The sequence below is a fragment of the Eriocheir sinensis genome, chromosome 53 (assembly GCF_024679095.1).
Source record: "Eriocheir sinensis breed Jianghai 21 chromosome 53, ASM2467909v1, whole genome shotgun sequence".
In the NCBI taxonomy this organism is placed as follows: Eukaryota; Metazoa; Arthropoda; class Malacostraca; order Decapoda; family Varunidae; genus Eriocheir; species Eriocheir sinensis.
The window spans coordinates 1,525,181-1,546,027 of record NC_066561.1 but is presented as its reverse complement, the minus strand read 5'-3'; the positions used below and the strand labels follow the sequence as shown (position 1 = coordinate 1,546,027).

Genomic DNA, 20,847 nt, shown 5'->3' with positions numbered 1-20,847 from the left:
ACTGTTACAAATACTTGGGTGTCCATCTTAGCTTTGATAAATTGACTTAATCACGTTGCCATATTACTGCCATAATTCATACACAGAATATGCCATAATTTATAGGCAAATTCCATAATTTTAACATTGCGGCACAACAATTTGGTCCGGCTCACCGGCTGGCGCTAGGGATGGGCAAGTACCGTTAATTTGAGTACCGGTAGTACCGGTACCGAAAACTCAAGTACCGTTAGTACCGGTACCGGTACCTGCCCACCCCTAGCTGGCGCCATGCCCAAAAGAAGAATAAGAGGAGTAGGGGCAAGGGCCGGCCTGCGTAGCGCCATAAACCTTACTTTTTCTCGTGTTTTCCTTCAAACTACAATGACGAGAAGATCCACAGCCTGTGAGAAGAAGGTGGAGAGGACAGGGACGGCCAGGGAAAGGAAGGAACACCGCAGAGAAGCCTTCATGTGACGAAAGTGCCCTTCCACCACACCACCACTACCACAACCACCACCACTAACACCACCACTACACCACCACCACCACTACCACCACCACCACCAAATCACCACACTAAGGTATCTCAGTACGATACAATTTACTTACTGATGTGACGTGCCATCTTCATTTCCTACATTGAAGAAGGAAAATGTTGTTATTGAAAAAGATGTTTTAGATAGGTATGTTTGAAGTTAGTTTACTGGTAGGTTTTCAGGGTAGGCCTATGCATGGATAACTGAGTATTAGAAACAAATCACTACTAGACAAGTGGAGGAAGAGGCCTACTGTTGATGTGCCGAGGACCCCCAGTGGGTTAGGTAATTGCTTCCGGCAAAGGCCTATAACAAATGTGTTGACAAAATCCTTCAATATTAAGCTAGAGTTACCATTGTTTGGTCACAACATGGGAAAATAGAGGGAGTTGAGGGGGGCACAGCATTGAGATAGGTTAGAGCTGTGTGTAGTACGAGCCTCCCATAGCTCAGATGGGCCAGCCTCAGACAGACTGGTTAAGGAGTACTACGCGGCTCTCCCGCCTTGGTGGGCGCCGATTTAATCCCCAGGGCCGGCAAAACCTTCCCTTGTCTGGATTAATTTCTCGTGTGTTAAGTTACAGACTGTGCTCGTGTGAGAGTGTAGAAAAGAGAAAATTCAGGGCGTTTCATGTGGTCCACAACAGGGATATCGTGTGCTGGCCCCAGGCGCTGAAAAGTCACTCATTTAGTGGTACATAGGGTGCTTCGTGGTGCAGTGGTTAGCACACTCGGCTCACGACTGAGAGAGCCCAGGTTTGATTCCCGGGCGGAGTGGAAAAATTTGGGCGGCTTTTCTGATACCCTACGCCCCTGTCCACCCAGCAGTGAATGGGTACCAGGTATTAATCGGGGGTTGTGTCCCGTCTCCTGGGGTCTGTTCCCTTCTTCTATAATTCCTTCCCCTTCTGTCTCTCTCCGGCATATGACCACAGATGTTGTGCCCACTAAACCAAACTTTCCAACTGTTCCCTTCTTCTATAATTCCTTCCCCTTCTGTCTCTCTCCGGCATATGACCATAGATGTTGTGTCGACTAAACCAAACTTTCCAACTGTTCCCTTCTCCTATAATTCCTTCCCCTTCTGTCTCTCTCCGGCATATGACCACAGATGTTGTGCCGACTAAACCAAACTTTCCAACTGTTCCCTTCTTCTATAATTCCTTCCTCTTCTGTGTCTCTCCGGCATATGACCATAGATGTTGTGCCGACTAAACCAAACTTTCCAACTGTTCCCTTCTTCTATAATTCCTTCCCCTTCTGTCTCTCTCCAGCACATGACCATAGATGTTGCGCCCAATAAACCAAACTTTCCAACTGTTCCCTTCTCCTATAATTCCTTCCCCTTCTGTCTCTCTCCGGCATATGACCACAGATGTTGTGCCGACTAAACCAAACTTTCCAACTGTTCCCTTCTCCTATAATTCCTTCCCCTTCTGTCTCTCTCCGGCATATGACCATAGATGTTGTGCCGACTAAACCAAACTTTCCAACTGTTCCCTTCTTCTATAATTCCTTCCCCTTCTGTCTCTCTCCGGCATATGACCATAGATGTTGTGCCGACTAAACCAAACTTTCCAACTGTTCCCTTCTTCTATAATTCCTTCCCCTTCTGTCTCTCTCCGGCATATGACCATAGATGTTGCGCCCAATAAACCAAACTTTCCAACTGTTCCCTTCTCCTATAATTCCTTCCCCTTCTGTCTCTCTCCGGCATATGACCACAGATGTTGTGCCCACTAAACCAAACTTTCCAACTGTTCCCTTCTCCTATAATTCCTTCCCCTTCTGTCTCTCTCCGGCATATGACCATAGATGTTGTGCCCACTAAACCAAACTTTCCAACTGTTCCCTTCTCCTATAATTCCTTCCCCTTCTGTCTCTCTCCGGCATATGACCACAGATGTTGTGCCCACTAAAACAAACTTTCCAACTGTTCCCTTCTATAATTCCTTCCCCTTCTGTCTCTCTCCGGCATATGACCACAGATGTTGTGCCCACTAAACCAAACTTTCCAACTGTTCCCTTCTCCTATAATTCCTTCCCCTTCTGTCTCTCTCCGGCATATGACCATAGATGTTGTGCCCACTAAACCAAACTTTCCAACTTTAGTGGTACATAGAAAGTAACATTGCCTCCATAGTAAATATCATCATGTCTTGCACAGAAATAAATAGTCAGGGTCTCAAAAATAATAGGCTACCCCTTCCTCAACAATACACATTATTATTATTATTATTATTATTATTATTATTATTATTATTATTATTATTATTATTATTATTATTATTTCTACTACAATTTTTATTTCTTCATAGAGCTCTTACACTGGTATAGGAAATTACTTTTATCATATTTGTTATTATTATTATTATTATTATTATTATTATTATTATTATTATTATTATTATTATTATTATTATTTCTACTACAATTTTTATTTCTTCATAGCTTACACTGGTATAGGAAATTACTTTTATCATATTTGTTATTATTATTATTATTATTATTATTATTATTATTATTATTATTATTATTATTATTTCTACTTCAATTTTTATTTCTTCATAGCTTACACTGGTATAGGAAATTACCTTTATCATATTTGTTATTATTATTATTATTATTATTATTATTATTATTATTATTATTATTATTATTTCAGCGTGAAGATGTCAGGTCGTGACGCGGTCGGCGCACCTTCCAGAACGCCAACCAGGTGGTGGAGTTGACCACACGCACCATTCCCAAGGCTCAACACCACCACCACCACCACCAGCGAGGACATCAACACCATTCACCACCACCATTGAAACCAGATCACACCACCACCACCAGGGTGCTCTATGAAGGGTTTAGTGTCCATGTCGTCAAGTCCATCTCCCTCAATCTGTTCTGGGACCATTTTAGTTGCAGTTCTCTGTATCCTTTCCAACTCCACATACTCCACCACTTCTTCCCGCAAGCTGTTCCATGTGTTAACACTTCTATGTGAAAAACTTTATTTTTTCCAGTCACTCAAACAGGTTCCTTTATTAAGTTTCTTTTCGTGTCCTCACAGCCCCTGCGTTACTGCTGATAAGAAGAGATCATCCCTATCTTCCTCATCAAACAGGGGGCTTCGTGGTGCAGTGGTTAGCACACTCGGCTCACATCCGAGAGAGCCCAGGTTCGATTCCCGGGCGGAGTTGAAAAATTTGGGGGGCTTTTCCGATACCCTACGCCCCTGTCCACCCAGCAGTGAATGGGTACCAGGTATTAATAGGGGGTTGTGTCCCGTCTCCTGGGGTCTGTTCCCTTCTCCTATAATTCCTTCCCCTTCTGTCTCTCTCTGGCATGTGACCACAGATGTTGCACCCACTAAACCAAACTTTCCAACTGTTCCCTTCTCCTATAATTCCTTCCCCTTCTGTCTCTCCGGCATATGACCACAGATGTTGCGCTGCCCACTAAACAAAACAAAACTTTCCAACTTTTTCCTCATCAAACTTATTTACCAACTTGTACAGTGCGATCAGATCTCCTCTCTCTCTTCTTTGTTCCAGTGTCGTCAAGTCCATCTCCCTCAATGTCTTCATACGTCATATTCGAGAGTTCTGGGACCAGTTTGTTGCAATTCTCTGTCTTGAGTCCAACATAATAATCTTCCTTTGCATGGTTTTTCCTTTTTTCCTTATATGCCTCATCTTGGTATTTAAATCCTTCCATAGTTTTCATCTGTCATAGTTGATGGCCATTCTTTCCTAAGGGGCACTCATGACTGACTCCTTCATCTAACTCAACATTTTTTGTGAAAATTAGGTCAAGTCTTGATGGTTGGTCATCCCCTCTTAGCCTTGTTTCTCCTTTAACCCACTGCATCAACAGGCTATCACATCAGGTGTGTGTGTGTGTGTGTGTGTGTGTGTGTGTGTGTGTGTGTGTGTGTGTGTGTGTGTGTGTGTGTGTTTACCTAGTTGTAGTTTTACAGGGCCTGGGCTGGTGTGGTCCCGTTTCCGTATCTACATTTATCCAACTTTTCCTTGAAGCTTTGCACACTCCTTTCTGATACTACATCCTCACTTAGTCTGTTCCAAACCTCTATATTTCTTTGCGGGAAGCTATATTTCTTTATGTCTCTCAAGCATCTTCCCTTCCTCAATTTTTTACTGTGTCCTCTTGTGTTCTTGGCGGTAATTTCTTCTTTTAGTGGTAACTCCTCGTTGTCTACTTCTTCCATTTTGCTCAATAATTTGTAGATTTGTATTAGGTCTCCCGTTTCTCTTCTTTGTTCTAGTGTTGGTAAGTCCATTTCCTTTAGTCTCTCCTCGTATGTCAATCCCTGGAACCATTTTTGTTGCCATCTTTTGTATTCTTTCTAGTTTCTTGATGTGTTTCTTCTTATGGGGAGACCACACTGCCTCTGCATGTGTGTGTGTGTGTGTGTGTGTGTGTGTGTGTGTGTGTGTGTGTGTGTGTGTGTGTGTGTGTGTGTAAGATTGACTGACTGATGAATGAATAACTGCGATTAAGGCTGGTATTACAAGACACTTTCCCTTCTCACATCAGCTACTTCTAAAGGTCAAAGGGGGATATCAGTCAGGTTCTAATGAGTGTTTTTCAGGCTCATGGTACAGAAGAAGGGTTAAACTACCACCAGGGTCATAAAACTACTCCTGGAAATGCCCACAACTCCTGCGAAAGCCTTGTCAAATAGGTGTTCTTGGGCGGCGAAATGTCTTCTAATACGACCCTAAGTAAATAACTTCCTGATGGAGTGGATGATTGACTTGGCAACCTGTAGCTTTACTCTCAGCCATTTCAAGTTCCCGACTGATGTACTGACACCCTCAGATTGGCTGTAGTGAAGGTCGTGGCAGAGAGTGTACTCAAACTCCTACTGTGAGCTACTCCTGATGCCTGCGCCCTCACCACCCCTGTGAAGGACGCCCAGCTGACCCAACCCTCCTCGGTGAGTCTGTCCCACTTAATGTTGCAAGAGTTATCCGGTATACCTTCACTCTCTCATGCTTTCCCTATGTCCTGTGCTGTCCAACTTAATGTTGTGAGAGTTTACTGGTGTTTTCACAATCATCTTTTTAGAGAGTCTGATTAAAAAACCAATGCAGGAGTCATGGTGTTTTTTGTTCCTGTTGGGTGCCTGGACCTATCAGCTGTCTTGTGCTGTCCAACTTATTAATGCAAGAGTTGGCCTGTATCTTCACTCTTAACCCCTTCACTACGGCCGGGCCATAACAGCGCCCCATGCCATATCCGGGATCGCCACGCGCGCCAAATTTCAAATGTTGCTATTGAATATAACAAGTTTTCAGCCATACGCTCAACATAATCATCATGTATTATATATGAAAACATGCAGGATGGGCCGTATTGGCTATACATGCAGTGCCACACGTGGCCACTTGGTGAACTGTCAAAGCAGTACTTTCCATAGAATTCAAGTTATGTACTAGAGTGGATCTGAGGTTGCCTCCAGGATAAAAGGCCTTGGCAGAGTCACTGCTCCGAGCCTACGACCGCTCACTTATTACCTCTACTCGATTTCCTGACACTACTATTTGACCTGGAGAAAAACTGAAATCGGGCAGGAGTGAAGCGTGTGCAATGTCATCGGCTTGGAGCGATGGCGACACCATGGCCGTGTATGTATCTCGGAGACAGCTTCAGACACACACTATTCTATAACTTGAAATCTATGGAAAGTACAGCTTGGAGTTGAGTGGCCATATGCCTGTATAGCCAATGCGGTCCATTAAATGGTGCACATAAAGAAACTCACTACGGCCGGGCCAAAACAGCACGCCGCGCGTGGCGATCCTGGATACGGCGCGGGGCGCTGTTTTGGCCTGGCCGTAGTGAAGGGGTTAAACTCATAAACTGACTGTATCTTTAAATTTCTGCCGCTTGTAACGGACTGAGTCCCCCCCCCCAAATTAGCCCATTATATCCAGGGTCTACTGTACCTTGGTAGTGTAGTGCATAACAGTGGTGGGTCTCAACAGGCCTGGCAGACCATGGTGTTGTGGAGTCACTCAGTACAAATATATTACATTGTCAATATCTAGGTAGGCAGGGAAATTTAAGTCCCGTGTGTGTGTGTGTGTGTGTGTGTGTGTGTGTGGTTTTTCTATGTAATATTATATGTTCTCTCTCTCTCTCTCTCTCTCTCCCCCTTCTACTTATAATTTCTTCTCCCTTTTCCTCCACTTACCTTCTTCCTCTTCCTTACCTCCTTCCTCCCTCCCTCCATTTGGTTATCTCTCTCCCTTCCTTCCTTCCTCCTCTTTTCTTTCTCTTCCTCTGCTCATTACATTTTCTCTTCCTTCCCTTCTTCCTCCCTCCATTTGGTCCCTTTTTTCCTCTTCTTCCTCTTTTTTCCTCATTTGGTCTCTCTCTCTTTCCTCTCCCTTCTATTTCTAATTTCTTCTCCATTTTCCTTCACTTACCTCCTTCCTCTTCCTTACCTCCTTCCATTTAGTTCTCTCCCTTCCTTCCTTCCTCTTCCTTACCTCCTTCCATTTAGTTCTCTCCCTTCCTTCCTTCCTTCCTTCCTCTTCTTTCTCTTCCTCGGATCATCACATTTTCTCTTCCTTACCTCCTTCCATTTAGTTCTCTCCCTTCCTTCCTTCCTTCCTTCCTTCCTCTTCTTTCTCTTCCTCGGATCATCACATTTTCATCCTCCCTCCATTTGGTTATTTCCCTTCCTTCCTTCTCCTTCCTTCCTCCTCCTTTATTCTCTCTTTCTCTGATCATCACATTTTCTCTTCATTTTTCCTCTCTCTCATATTTCTTTTTTTTTAGCATAGTTTCTCCTCCTCCTGTTATTGCATCATCTTCATTTGGTATAGGTCTCTCTCTCTCTCTCTCGCAGAGGTGCTTCATGTGCTGTGGCATCCACGGCTCGGTCTTGAGGCAGGAAAGCAGAACCTTTCCCATTACCATGACACGTCGTCTGATGGGGGACAATTTTTTCAGCACCGTTGCCTCTGTCAAGGCAAAACTGCAACGCCAATAGCCGTCAGCTGTGTTGCTGACGTGGAATGTCTTGGCAGTGTCCTTGATGAGCTTTGGTTTTGATATTTTCTCGTGCCACGGCAGCTCCAGCACCGGCACGAGATCCACACCGACCAGGAGGAGGGGATATTCCTTCCCCTGCCAGGCCAGGGTGAGGGCAGCGCCCACCTGCGTGCTGCTCAGGCCGGGCGGCACGAAGCTCAGCCTTTCATCCTGCAGTGTGTACTTCGCGAGGCACTTGTGTAACAGAAGGAACAGGTTATACATCAGCTTGTTTCCCTGGAGACCGGGCGCGTCGGCCACAATGGACATCTTATAATTTCCCTTGGCTGGCGCCAGTCCCTTTGGGGTCTCTTCCACCTCGACCTTGACGTTCTTCGGCGTAATCAGAAGGTTGACGTCCATTTCGTCGGGGCAGTATATTTTTGACCCATCTTCTGAGCTGCCCACCAGCCTTAGCTTGCCGTTGTACAGACTGTCTTCCTGCGCAATCTTCTCTATAATGGAATGCAGCTCCTTCATCACTGCGTCCTTCACCTCGCGGGCCTCACCACGGGAAAAATCCACAAGAGCATCACCAGCCCTCTCCCACAGCTCCTGGACTCCGATGGCCTCCATGAGCCTGCACGTGACTCGCTCTGGGTAGTGACGGTCAATGGGCGTTAGGGACTCCCGTTTCTCGCTGCCAAGCTTTTCGTATCTCCGGAGGTAGGCGTCATAGTTGTGGTTTGCCTGCTCGGCGGTGGTGCCCGCACGGCAGGGGGGGTCACGCGGCTCGTGTAGTGCCAGCAGCTGCTCGGTGCTCTTGTGGCCGAACATGGCGGCCAGGAGACGGGGCGTCTGGTCGTACCTGTCAGGGAGTAAAAACAAATGATGGGACAGCTCACCGGTCACCACGATGCACCGTGCCATGACTCCACACATGTTAACGAGACAAGTTATTATTGGCAGCAAATATACATCAAAGGAGGCAGCTCAGTCTAACTATGTCTCCGACGCCCTGTTCCATCACGAGAACTTCCCTCAGGAGGTGGCCGCAGAAGAACTGTATCCATCTCTCCCTGTTCTGGCCCTCCCTCTCAGCATAGCCAATCCTGCTACCTCCTATTCTCTCGGTCCGATACTCGCTCACTCTATTGATCCACTTCACAGGTGGTCTTCCCCTGACACACCCTCCCTCAATCCTTTCCTCAGACACTCTCCACAAATTCATTCTCCGTCATTCCCATCACGTGTCCAAACCATCTCAGCGCACCACGCTTCACCCATTCGACTACTCCACACCTCACTCCTTCCGCCGTGACAGCCATACCAAACCCCTCATACACGCTTTCATTACTTTCTCCATCTCGTCCTGAAACACCACAAGCACCTTTTATATAACTCATTTCCGCTAGACGTATTTGCGATTGCTGTTCTGCACTTTATGTCCACGTCTCTGATGCATACGACAGGGTTAGCAGGATAATAATGTTCCTTATTTCCCTGTTTACCCCCATGCTCACACTTCTTTCTCTCATAACTCCTTCCAGTGCAATCAGTACCTGTCTGCCCTTCCCTGCTCTTTCCATCACCTTACCTTCCATACTTCCATGCTTACATAAAATTGTCCTCAAGTTTTAAAAGTCAGTCAGCTCCATTCTCTCCTCCCCCAGCCTTGTCCTACACTTCGTTGTGCTCTCTGCTCTAACTCTGCATTGATTTGCAAAATTAATGGTCTGCTCTCTCGCTCGCTCAAATACCATAACCTTACTCTTTCCAGCATTCACTCTCAGCTTTCTCCTCTTAAACACCCTGTCAAACGCATCCACTATCCTCTGTAGCGTCCCCACATTTTCTGCCAACATTAATGTATCATCTGCAAACTGGCCTGCCACCGATGACTCCTCTGTCCTCACACTTTCAGCCTTGGACCTAGCTCCCCCACTCTGGCTTTCACTTCTTTCATACGTATAACCATCCATGTACACATTAAAAAGCCATGGCGGCATCACACACTCGTCTCACACCCACACCAAAACCAAGACTCACTCAACTCTCCATTCATGCGCACAGGGCAAAACGAAACTAGGTCATAACCAAACACTGCCTTCAGAAGCAGAAGCCAAGGAAAATTTTGACTGATCATGTTAGGCTTTGCGCAGAGTCAGGATCGTAACCAATGAGACTGGAGGTGTCAGTGTGCGAAGCTAAGCACCAGGCTGTTATGAACTAGCAGCACCTCGCTGGACTACCACAGCCACGTCTGTGATAACCTAGCTCCACCCCGCCTTCACGAGGTGAACTCGGTATTACACGACAATTTGATTTTAGTATTTGTTCATGGTGTGCAGTATTTTTTTTTTTTTTTGTGGTGAAACTAAAGAGGACGGCGGGAAGCTTTGGTGCTGTGTTTTTAGGTGACATTGATTTTATCTTATGTGAATTTTTTTTATTGTAGGATGTTGGTAATTCCGGACGATCTGTTGCCCTGCGTCCCTCAGGGAATGAGCCCTGCCAGCTGCCAGTGGTCCCTCCGGGATGGACGAAAAGTGGCAACGGGAGGAGGGGTTCCCATCTGTCCCAGGGAGGGGAGGAGGAGGAGGGAGGAGCACCTTCGGGTGGCATGTGTGAATGTGATTGGTGTGAATGAGGAAGGGGAGAGAAGGGACATACGAACCAGTAGGGGCATACGTCCGGGGGCGCGTCACTTCACTTACCCGCCGCCTCCACACCCGACGGTTTTCCCAAGCAAGCTCTACGCAGCCGCCCTATTCATCCTAAGTCCTTTACGGCAGGATCAGTCGACATGCCCCAGCCACGACTTAGGTGGGCGTCACCTTGGTCTCGTCGTTCAGGGTTGTCGCGTACAAAAAGAACTCTGTGAGCAGGATCGACGTTCGGGAGGCATTATATTAAGCGAGTCACTTGTGACATCATGATCAAGCTCCCAGCCCGCGGCCGGCGCTTGCTCCGCCCCCAGACACTTTCGATCAGGAGTGTCCTCAGGGGCGTACTTAGGATCTTCAAACATTGGGGGCTTAGCCCAGCTCAAAATGCTGGGTGGTCGGTGGCGAGAGAAGCGCGAGTTTTTTGGATAATTCTGAGGCCTCTCTGACAAACATTAGTGCCAATTTATGTGTTATTGTATTCAGTAGTAACACTCCTGCCATGTCATCAGTTCCTGCAAGCTGCAAGTTTATTAGATACAGGGTTAAATATGTATTGAAAGCTTCTTTCACTGTTATGCTTTTAACTTATTTTTATATCAACGAAGTTCGATCTCGCGTAAGTGTCACGTAACAAAATGATGACCACAGGGTCTTGTCAATTAATTGCCTCTTGAAATTTGTTAAATAATAACTGGATCCTTTGGAAATCGGAAAAAATACGGTCACTCGTTCCACTTCGAACTGCTGAATGCTGGAGCAATTTGGTGCAGTGTGCACATTTCCCATCATTACAGTATACGTCACATTTTTAAGGCGTTAGTATGCCTTGTGTGACAAAAACGTTTGACAACCACTCAGCTAGACTATGGATCCTTGCTAGTTGGCTAAAGAGCCCTCTGCTTCACCAACATGAGCTAACAGACAATGTAAAGGCAGCGGCAGTCTCCCGTCATGACTCATCTGCAGTTACAGCAACAGCAGGGAGTAACTCTTCCTCCGCCTGCTCTTGCCCTGCAGGCTGCAACTCATTGCCTTGGTCCCCTTTCTATTGGAAATAAAGCTGCTTATATCCATAGCCTCAGACTCAGGTCTTGCTCGCTACTACCACGGAGGTATTAAGGGTGGAGAGGCCCACAGCGCCGAGCGCGTGAAGCCAGTTTTCGTGGTCTCAGCCGTCAAATCGGGCGCCACATTGTTCAAGCCGTGAGGTACGAATACGAGGGTGGAGCGCCTAACATGGAGGACGCTTGCTGGGATTTTCAGCCGCCGCCGAATGGCTTAAAACTATCCACATGCTGTCCAAAGACCACCTATCGGACTCTAGATTCTAGGATTAAAGATGAGCTCCGGGAGGGCAGCATGAGCCAATGCAAGATGGCGCCACTATAAACATTCGCCTGCCCCAGAACGGGGTGGGCTGACCATCAGGACCCACCGGGAAGAAGCCTTGGGCAGACCATCAGGCCCCACCGGGAAGAAGACGTAAAAAAAAAAAAACAAAAAAAAAAAAGTTCTTACTGTTTTCCAGCACTTGAACATGCAGGTGTATGAAATAAAAATAATTTTGTAATTTATTACTGTAAGTATACTGTAACAGGTAAGAAAGTAGTACTGTATAAGATATCCAAGAAGCGCTGTAATGTATTCATGATCATCAAGAAATGCGGTGAGGACAATTCATCACCAAGATGTGTGGTCTCCTTAACAAATACAAGTTAGAAAATTGTAAGCACCAAGCATGTACTGCCAGTCTGCCACACGAACCCTCATGAAATGTCACACGCGGACACGTGGTCTGGCCGGCCGCTCAAGGAAGTACTTACATCCATTTGGCCACTCCTCCCCGGCTTGAACAATATGGCCGACTGACAGTTTAGTGGCTTCAAACCGCGAGACTCCATGGCCCCCCCTGGCAACTACCAGTCAACAAGATCTCTCGCTCACACGTTTCTGCCTTTCAACATCTACCTTTCCTCTCCGCTAGGAGTCTGTCTACATACAGTGTGTACCTAAGAATTGTGACCCTTCCAACCTCTCAAACTACCGTCCTATTATTTTTTACATCAAAGGATGCGGCTCAAGGGCAACAAAAAAAGTATAAAAAATAAAAATAAAAAATAAAATAAAATCCCGCTACTCGCCGCTCCCACAAAAGTAAAAAGTAAAGAGTAGCCAAAAGAGAGGTCAATTTCGGGTGGAGAAGTGTCTTGATACACTCTTCTTGAAAGAGGTCAAGTCAAAGGCAGGAGGAAATACAGACGAAGGAAGACTGTTCCAGAGTTTACCAGTGAAGGGGATGAAAGAATAGAGATGCTGGTTAACTCTTGCATAAGGGGTTTGGACAGTATAGGGAAGAGCATGAGGATAAAGTCGTGTGCAGCGGGGCCGCGGGAGGGGGAGGGAGGCATGCAGTTAGCAGGTTCAGAAGAGCAGTCAGCATGAAAATATCGATATAAGATGGAAAGAGAAGCAACATGGCGGCGGAATATACTTTCCTAACTCTCTAAAGCTTTTGAATCGGTCCTTAACCGGGAAATCGTATAGCACCTATTTTTTTTGTTTTGCGTTTGGTAAGGGTTCTTGATGGGCCTGATGGCCCAGAGCAGCTTCCTTCCAGTCCGGCCTGATGGTCTCCAGCGGCAGTTCTGGCGCTAGCGAGTGTTATAGTGGCGACATCTATGCACCTCTGATCTTAAATCTGATCATCAGTGTTGGTTCCACAAGGTGCGTTCTAGTGGTGACCTTACCTTCCTGACTGACTCCTGATCATTCTCTTTTAGCCGTTTCGGTGAAACTTTTGCGGTTGCTTTAAACATATAAAAAGCTTTTGATACAGTCTGGCACAAGTCTTTGCTATCTAAACTACCATTCAGACATATTCTATCCCTTTTGCTGTACTTTTGTCTGTACTGCACTTTAATCTGCTATTCTTCGACAACACTCAGCCGACCCCTTCTTCCACACTAAACATATCCAGTCTATCCTTAACTCAGAAACTTCACTTCTCTCCTACTAAATCAGCTTCCTCGATGTGGAGCAGGCATCTCATGTGTGGGGAGCTCCACACACACACACAGCTCTCTTGTACATAGTAGAGTCTAAAACTGGGATTCTCAATCTGTCTCTTCCCACCAAACGGGTATATTCAGTGACGAGGAGTGTCTTTGATGCAGCGCACGAAGGGTAACTAATTTCCTCTTGATATGAACGAAGAGGATCTATCGGTAATATCTTCGCACATTTAATGCTTTATTACAACATTATTCAATGTTGCTGTATTATTAATTGGGCATAAGAACAATTTAAATTTTCTAGACCTTATATAAAAAGTCATACAATGCGAGAAACACTATTTTTCTGAATTCAAGACTTCACGGTTCCTATGTTAATTTAAGCCAACACTGGAACACACCTCCCATCCAGCACGCCCCGCCCTTCAATCTCAACTATTCACAACAGTTCTCTTTTTTGAGCGTTTGTAGGGCTGGCACTTCGAACCATAAGCATGAAGATTGCTGGGATGAATTTTAAAGTGACGGACTGACAGGCTTCGGCCTCCGGGCGCATGTTTCCCAAGTCTGTATGAATATGTGGTGGTATGTGATACTCCGTGCTGGGCTTCCCACAGCCAATCTCCAAACTCGTGACGTCACCTGTGGGTGGAGCTTAGCAAAGCTCAGCAATATAGATGATACCATTTTCCACCCACTGGTAGGAGCTCTAAAGCTAGTTAAAATTATATTTACAAGGGAGAAATAACGATGGGAGAAAAAGATGTCTCATGGAACAGGAGGAGAATAAAGAAAATAAAAGCAGTTTATTCTAACGAGGTCTCCTAAGCTCCGCCCACAGGTGACGGGACGAGATGAGCCTGAAGCAAACATTGCCACGGGTACCAACCAATTAAAAGCATCAATGTAAATTTTCTGCTATATATAGTGTATGTCACTGTATCAAGCACTGCTTACAAAAGTATTTGCCACACAATATTTTCCATTATAGAAATGTACCTAAAATGCATTAATGTTTCGGTTTTCAACGTTTGTTTGATTTGCAGTAGTACCAACACTACACGGAAAGATAGCTTCGAAGGGGGAAGAGAAAATAGCGTTTGATAATACCTCTTGACGGAAACACTTTCTCTAAGCGACGCTTCGACGAAGAGGGAAGAGCTTGACTGATGATACCGCCGTAAGTCTCTTCGTCCCCTCAGCTTACTAACAGTCTCCTACCTTTTAATTGTTAAAATAATGGCTTACTGAAAGGTTTAGTTTTCATTAATGCACAAAACTAGTACACAGAAGAAAGAGGAGAAATATTAAGGAAAAATAAATATCTTGTCAGTGACTGCCGCCGCACAGGGAGGGACGTAAGGGCCTGACGTTTACTGACCTTTATCTCTAAATCAACGTACCTGTCACGTCGAAGCGGGTCTGCACCGACGCCGAGCAGCAGCGCGACGCAAGAATCCTTGCCGTGGGAGGCGGCCTCGTGGAGAGCGGTGGTGCCGCAAATGTCGTCAAGAGTCACGTCAACCGGGAGGCGGCCCACCTGCACCACCAGGTACGTGAGCTGCACGAGGCCTTTCCTGACAGACAGCTGCAGGACGCTGCGTCCGGCAGCACGCGGGAGGCCTTCGTAGCGACGGCCTGCCACATGGCTGTCGTGCAGCTTCTCCTGCAGCTGCAGTGCCAGACGCGCCGCTTCCTTCCCGCGCTCCGACTTCTGGCGAATTACCAAGTCCTCCAGCATCACCAACTCCCTCTGGTACTGATACTGTAGGGGGAGATAACAACTTATTAGTGGTTGTGTGTGTGTGTGTGTGTGTGTGTGTGTGTGTAATTCACCATGGTTTGATCACGAGCTGGACCCGTCATCACCATCAAGTACGTTCCAAATTAGAGCAAGGCGCATTATGGTCGATCCCTGGGTACTGCCGCGACCTTCACACCACACACCCCATCCCCCTTGCTCAAGGGGGGACAGTAACCACTCCTTGTCCGTGGAAATATCCCGACCTGGACAGGGCTTGAACCTCTGCCTGCCAGGCTGTGGGATGCATGCGCTGTCCATGATGTGGGTTCGAATCCGCCGCTAACCACCTGGAATTTTTCAGTCACCGCCGAGTGGCCTAAGACTATCCACATGCTGTCCTGAAGACCACCTATCAACCCGGACTCTAGAAGTAGCTGTACAGCGCAAATGAAATCAAGAATGAGCTCCGGGGGGCAGCATGAGCCAATAATAATGGCGCCACTATAAACAACTGCCTGCGCCATGATGGGCTCGGGCCGACCATCAGGCCCCATGAAATAGCCTACCGGCGCTATTGGCCACATGTAAAAAAAAAAAAGTTTAAGAGATCTGAGCAATCTTTGTTCACGCTCGGCAAGTCAAAAATTGACTGGATCCAGCACTTAACGTCCTTGTGGAACGCTGATGTGAGTTCCGACAGTGTCTACTCGTATCCTGTATCGATCTTTAAAAGTTTTTTTTGACTCGATGCATCATGAGGCACTCTGGGGCATTCTGCGGATCCGTGAGTTTGCTGGAAAGACTATTTACCTGACGACTGGCCTTTACTCTGGGAGTGTGAGTGCTGTAAAGTTTGGTGGAGGCGTTTCCGGCTTTTTCCCTGTTAATTCAGGAGTGAGGCAGGCGTGCGTCCTTGCTCCATCACTTTTCAACACCTGCGTGGGCTAGTTATGTTGCGAAGTTGTTGATCAAAGTCGCTGCGAGGCATGTTGACGACATTTAGGTCACTGACCCTGCTTTTGGTGTTGACGGTGTATTTTTCGCGGAATCACTGGGAGTCCTAGTGATTACTCCCTAAATGCTGCCTAAGGAGGCGAAGCCTTTGGGATTGATGCTCCTCTGGGCCAAAATTAAGGTCCAGTCGTTTGGAGGCTTGCTGGATGACACAGTTCAGTCTGTCCATGCATGTTGTGAGGGTGTCGATATCTCCAAAATTCAATACATAATGGAAGTAAAGTTCATAATTATGATTTAGTAGGAGATGAGATATGAGGTTTCCAGTTGATATTTTGAGTTAAGGATAGACTGATGATGTGAAGTGAAGAAGGAAATGATAGCTGAGTGTTATCGGAAAATAGGGGATAGGTGTTTGAATGATTGTGTCGAGTTGACAGGTGGAGAAATTGAGTTTTTGAGGAGTTGAGGAACTTAAAGTTCCTATTGTCCTACTGCCGATAGGTTTACGGAAAGAACAGGGACTGTCTGCCATTAAGTCCGGAAATGATACGTGAGTACAAAGCTCCGCTGCACACGACTTTTTACTCAAGCTCACCCCTATTATGCAACAGTTAAACGGCATCTTTACTCTTTCATCCCTCACGTTGGTAAATTCTGGAACAATCTTCCTTCATCTGTATTTCCTCCTATCTACGACTTGAACTCTTTCAATAGGAGAGTATCAGGACACCTCTCCCCCCGAAATTGACCTCTCTCTTGTCCACCCCTCCTAACTCTTTTTTATAGGAGCAGTGATTAGAGGGCTTTATTTCATTATTTTTTGGGCCCTTGATCTGTTTACTGTAAAACAAAACAAAAAAGCAAATCCAACCTGAAACAATTTCAAGACGATGCTTTTTTTTACATCAATGGAGACAGTGCAAGGCGTAAAAAAAAGAAAACAATAATGAAAAAAAGCCCGCTACTTACTACTCCTGAATAGAGAAGAGTGGCCAAAAAGAGAAGTCAATTTCGGGAGGAGAGGTGTCCTGATACCCTTCTCTTGAAAGAGTTCAAGTCGTAGGCAGAAGGAAATACAGATGAGGGAAGATCGTTCCAGAGTTCACAAGCGTGAGGGATGAAAGAGTGAAGATGCTGGTTAACTCTTGCATAAGAGGTTTGGACAGTATAGGGATGAGCTTGATCAGAAAGTCATGTGAGGCGAGGCCGCAGGAGGGGGGAGGGGGCATGCAGTTAGCAAGTTCAGAAGAGCAGTCAGCGTGAAAATATCGATAAAAGATAGAAAGAGAGGCAACATCGCGGCGGAATTTAAGAGGTAGAAGACTATCAGTAAGAGGAGGAGAGCTGATGAGACGAAGAGCCTTAGACTCCACTCTGTCCAGAAGAGCTGTGTGAGTGGAGCCCCCCACACGTGAGATGCATGCTCCATACGAGCCAAATGATCTTTTGCAGCAGCTTCCTGCCTTCCGCTGGACTCGTCGCTGTGGCTACAGAGTTCTCGTAAACCTATGAACGAAAGGCCAAACATAAAATTAACTTAGTGAACGACTTCCACGTGATTATTTTTGTCAACAACACGATTATCAATTGCTTACCTAAGTCGAGGTAACTTTGTACCTGTGTTGAGCTGGGTCGGCTGGATCATAAGACTGTGGCGATTGTCCAAATGGTATAAATGTTACGGAACCTCAGAGACGGCGAGTAGGACGGGGAGAGTGTGAACGGGTTCCATCAGCTCAGGATACCGTACTGAGCAGCAGTTTTCTTGTCTTGAGTAATATTATAACGGTAGTTTTTTGTGTTGATATTATACGAGTATTACATGAACATTGTGTTACGTTTTATGGGGTCGTATGTATTGTCGTCTGTTTAGGTTGTGAAGGTCTTTTGATATTAAGAAACACGTTCTGGAAGGGTGGTCGGGTGAAGGAACTTGCGAAACAAGTTGTCGCGCAGCACTGCTTGGAGCCTCCGCGGCGGCACCTCAGCGTACCAGCACCGACGCCTGTGCGAACTCCCTTATTTCTGGGGCTAAATAAATGTTTTTGGTTTCAATCGACGGCAAAAAACGACTCTGAAAAAATAACCCTATTTTTGAGTTCCTAACCTTGAAACCCACTCATGTTTTGAGAATTTCAAAGAACTTATTTAACAAATACTTTAGCCCTACCAATGTGCTTTCCAATATGATGCATAACATTTCCCTACTCCCAGTAGTTTCGTCTCTAGAGCTCGAAACGTAAACCCTTTTGAAAGCGATTTTGACGAACTCCAGACACTTTGTCGTTTTTGTCTAGTGTGGCATTGCTATTGCCTCTAGAAGGCTGTAATTTGACATGTAGCCCTTCTTGGCAATGTAGTTTGACCAGCTCGAAGGATTTTGTGATAGCTCGATTCCAAGTTTATCGTAGAGCCGTCACAATATAGCCTGTTTTTCGGTTTTTTTGCCGCGATTTGGACACGTCCTACTTTTTTGCTTATAACTTTTAATTATTTATTAGTGCTTTCAAATTTTTTGTTTCTGATTATTAATCTGTATTACTAGAGCTTTCATTTGCCACCAAGCACGCCTTCCTAGCTTCAGTAGTTTTTGCTCGAGGTTGACCAGAACTCGCGACGAAAATTTGCCGAATCTGACTCAAATTAAATGTATTATTCATAAATGGGAAGAAATAGGGTTGAATACTAAATAAAAAAAATCACATGTATAATAAGGCGAGTTATATAGTAAAACGAAGTATCTTCTTATATATATATATATATATATATATATATATATATATATATATATATATATATATATATATATATATATATATATATATATATATATATATATTAAAATGCTTTTAATACAAAATAGTAAACATATTGAAGTGTTCATATATGAATTTTTATGCAGATATATTAATTTTTGTGGCGTCAGAAAGGTATTTCATCGCGGCGCGTGAAATGAGTCAGATTCGGCGAATTTTCGTCGCGACCTCTGGTCAAGCTCGAGCAAAAACCACTGAGGCTAGGAAGGCGTGCTTGGTGGCAAATGAAAGCTTAAAAGGGTTTACGTTTCGAGCTCTAGCGACGAAACTACAGGGAGTAGGGAAATTATATGCATCATATTGGAAGACACATTGGTAGGGCAAGATTATGTATTAAATAAGTTCTTTGAAATTCTCAAAGAATGAGTGGGTTTCAAGGTTGGGAACTCAAAAAGTTTTTTTTTTCAGAGTCGTTCTTTGCGAATTTATTCGATTGTTTACCCTTTCGAGTCAGTTTTTGAGCCCATTCGCTTATTAAGAAATATAGCCCTTTCATTTTGCCGTCCATTGATACCAAAAGCATTTATGTAGCCCCAGAAATAAGGGAGTTATGGCGATTCGCACCAAAGCGGTTGATTTTCCAAAATTCGCGGCTTAATTTAATTGAGATGTCACTGGCTGAGGCTTTGAGACTTGAAAGAACGAAGGTGGTATGCCTCGTGTGTTGCTCGCCAGTGTTTATGGCTGCGAACAATGCACGGCTGTGGCTGCCTGGGAGGTAAATATGTTGAGTGAAAGAAAGTCATTGCTTCATTGTGGTGTTTGAACCGTGTATGTGTAATATGCACTCTCTAGTATATATGTAATCATTGCTTACGAACTTGCAGCCGCTTTTGGTTAAAATGATTATATTCGAATTCCTTCTACGAAATGGTTAGCAATGTATTATCCAGTGGTTCATGTTGTTTGTCTAGTAAAAGACGATTTAGTTCGGGCGTCGTCAACTGACGCTTTATCTTGGTTTAAGTGTCGAGGGTTAAGTTAGGTGTTTGGGTCATATGACTAGTTTTAGCATCGTGGTGTTTTACAGGTCAAACGTCACCAATAGGGTTAGAGCAGCCTGGCCGGGTGTTTACGGAAGACATCTTGGAGGACTTTATTCCACAGCGAAAAGCACATTTAACCTAAAAACATAAAAGACGGAGCGTATTTCAACTCTATGCCAGTTGTCGGAGGGGTGTTATTAGTTTGGTGTGAACGCCTCGCCAAGGATGTGAACGAACGTCACGGTCGGTTCCCTGGACGAGGTTTGTGACGGCGGTGGCGGAAACATTTGCCTAACAGTTTGCCAGGCGGTGGCGGGAACATTTGCCTAACAGTTTGCCAGGCGGTGGCGGGAACATTTGCCTAACAGTTTGCCAGGCGGTGGCGGGAACATTTGCCTAACAGTTTGCCAGGCGGTGGCGGGAACATTTGCCTAACAGTTTGCCAGGCGGTGACGGGAACATTTGCCTAACAGTTTGCCAGGCGGTGACGGGAACATTTGCCTAACAGTTTGCCAGGCGGTGGCGGGAACATTTGCCTAACAGTTTGCCAGGCGGTGACGGGAACATTTGCCTAACAGTTTGCCAGGCGGTGGAGGAAACATTTGCCTAACAGTTTGCCAGGCGGTGGCGGGAACATTTGCCTAACAGTTTGCCAGGCGGTGGAGGAAACATTTGCCTAACAGTTTGCCAGGCGGTGGCGGGAACATTTGCCTAACAGTTTGCCAGGCGGTGGCGGGAACATTTGCCTAACAGTTTGCCAGGCGGTGGCGGAAACATTTGCCTAACAGTTTGCCAGGCGGTGGAGGAAACATTTGCCTAACAGTTTGCCAGGCGGTGGCGGGAACATTTGCCTAACAGTTTGCCAGGCGGTGACGGGAACATTTGCCTAACAGTTTGCCAGGCGGTGGCGGAAACATTTGCCTAACAGTTTGCCAGGCGGTGACGGGAACATTTGCCTAACAGTTTGCCAGGCGGTGGCGGGAACATTTGCCTAACAGTTTGCCAGGCGGTGGCGGGAACATTTGCCTAACAGTTTGCCAGGCGGTGGCGGAAACATTTGCCTAACAGTTTGCCAGGCGGTAGCGGAAACATTTGCCTAACAGTTTGCCAGGCGGTGGCGGAGTGGTCAGCTTGCGGTCATCGTGAGCTA

At 45.7% G+C, this 20,847-nt stretch overlaps 1 protein-coding gene and 1 long non-coding RNA gene across 3 annotated transcripts in view; one reads left to right on the top strand and one right to left on the bottom strand.

Annotated features, from left to right (window-relative positions):
- The first annotated feature begins 262 nt into the window (after positions 1–262).
- On the top strand, positions 263–5,686 carry LOC126983154 (uncharacterized). 2 transcript variants are annotated; one of them, XR_007735559.1, is made up of 3 exons: positions 263–563; positions 3,184–3,357; positions 5,352–5,686. It is a non-coding gene; the product is annotated as an uncharacterized LOC126983154 (long non-coding RNA). The 2 variants fall into 2 exon arrangements; XR_007735558.1 differs by lacking the exon at positions 5,352–5,686 and adding an exon at positions 3,580–3,972.
- Positions 5,687–6,472: 786 nt separating this feature from the next.
- Positions 6,473–20,847, bottom strand: part of LOC126983106 (uncharacterized) — a 48,793-nt gene continuing 34,418 nt past the window's right edge. The window contains exons 4-6 of the mRNA XM_050835605.1: positions 14,598–14,959; positions 7,388–8,382; positions 6,473–6,522 (exon numbers count right to left, since the gene is read on the bottom strand). Of these exons, the coding sequence (XP_050691562.1) occupies positions 6,473–6,522; positions 7,388–8,382; positions 14,598–14,959 (1,407 nt within the window). The remainder of the gene's footprint in view (positions 6,523–7,387; positions 8,383–14,597; positions 14,960–20,847) is intronic.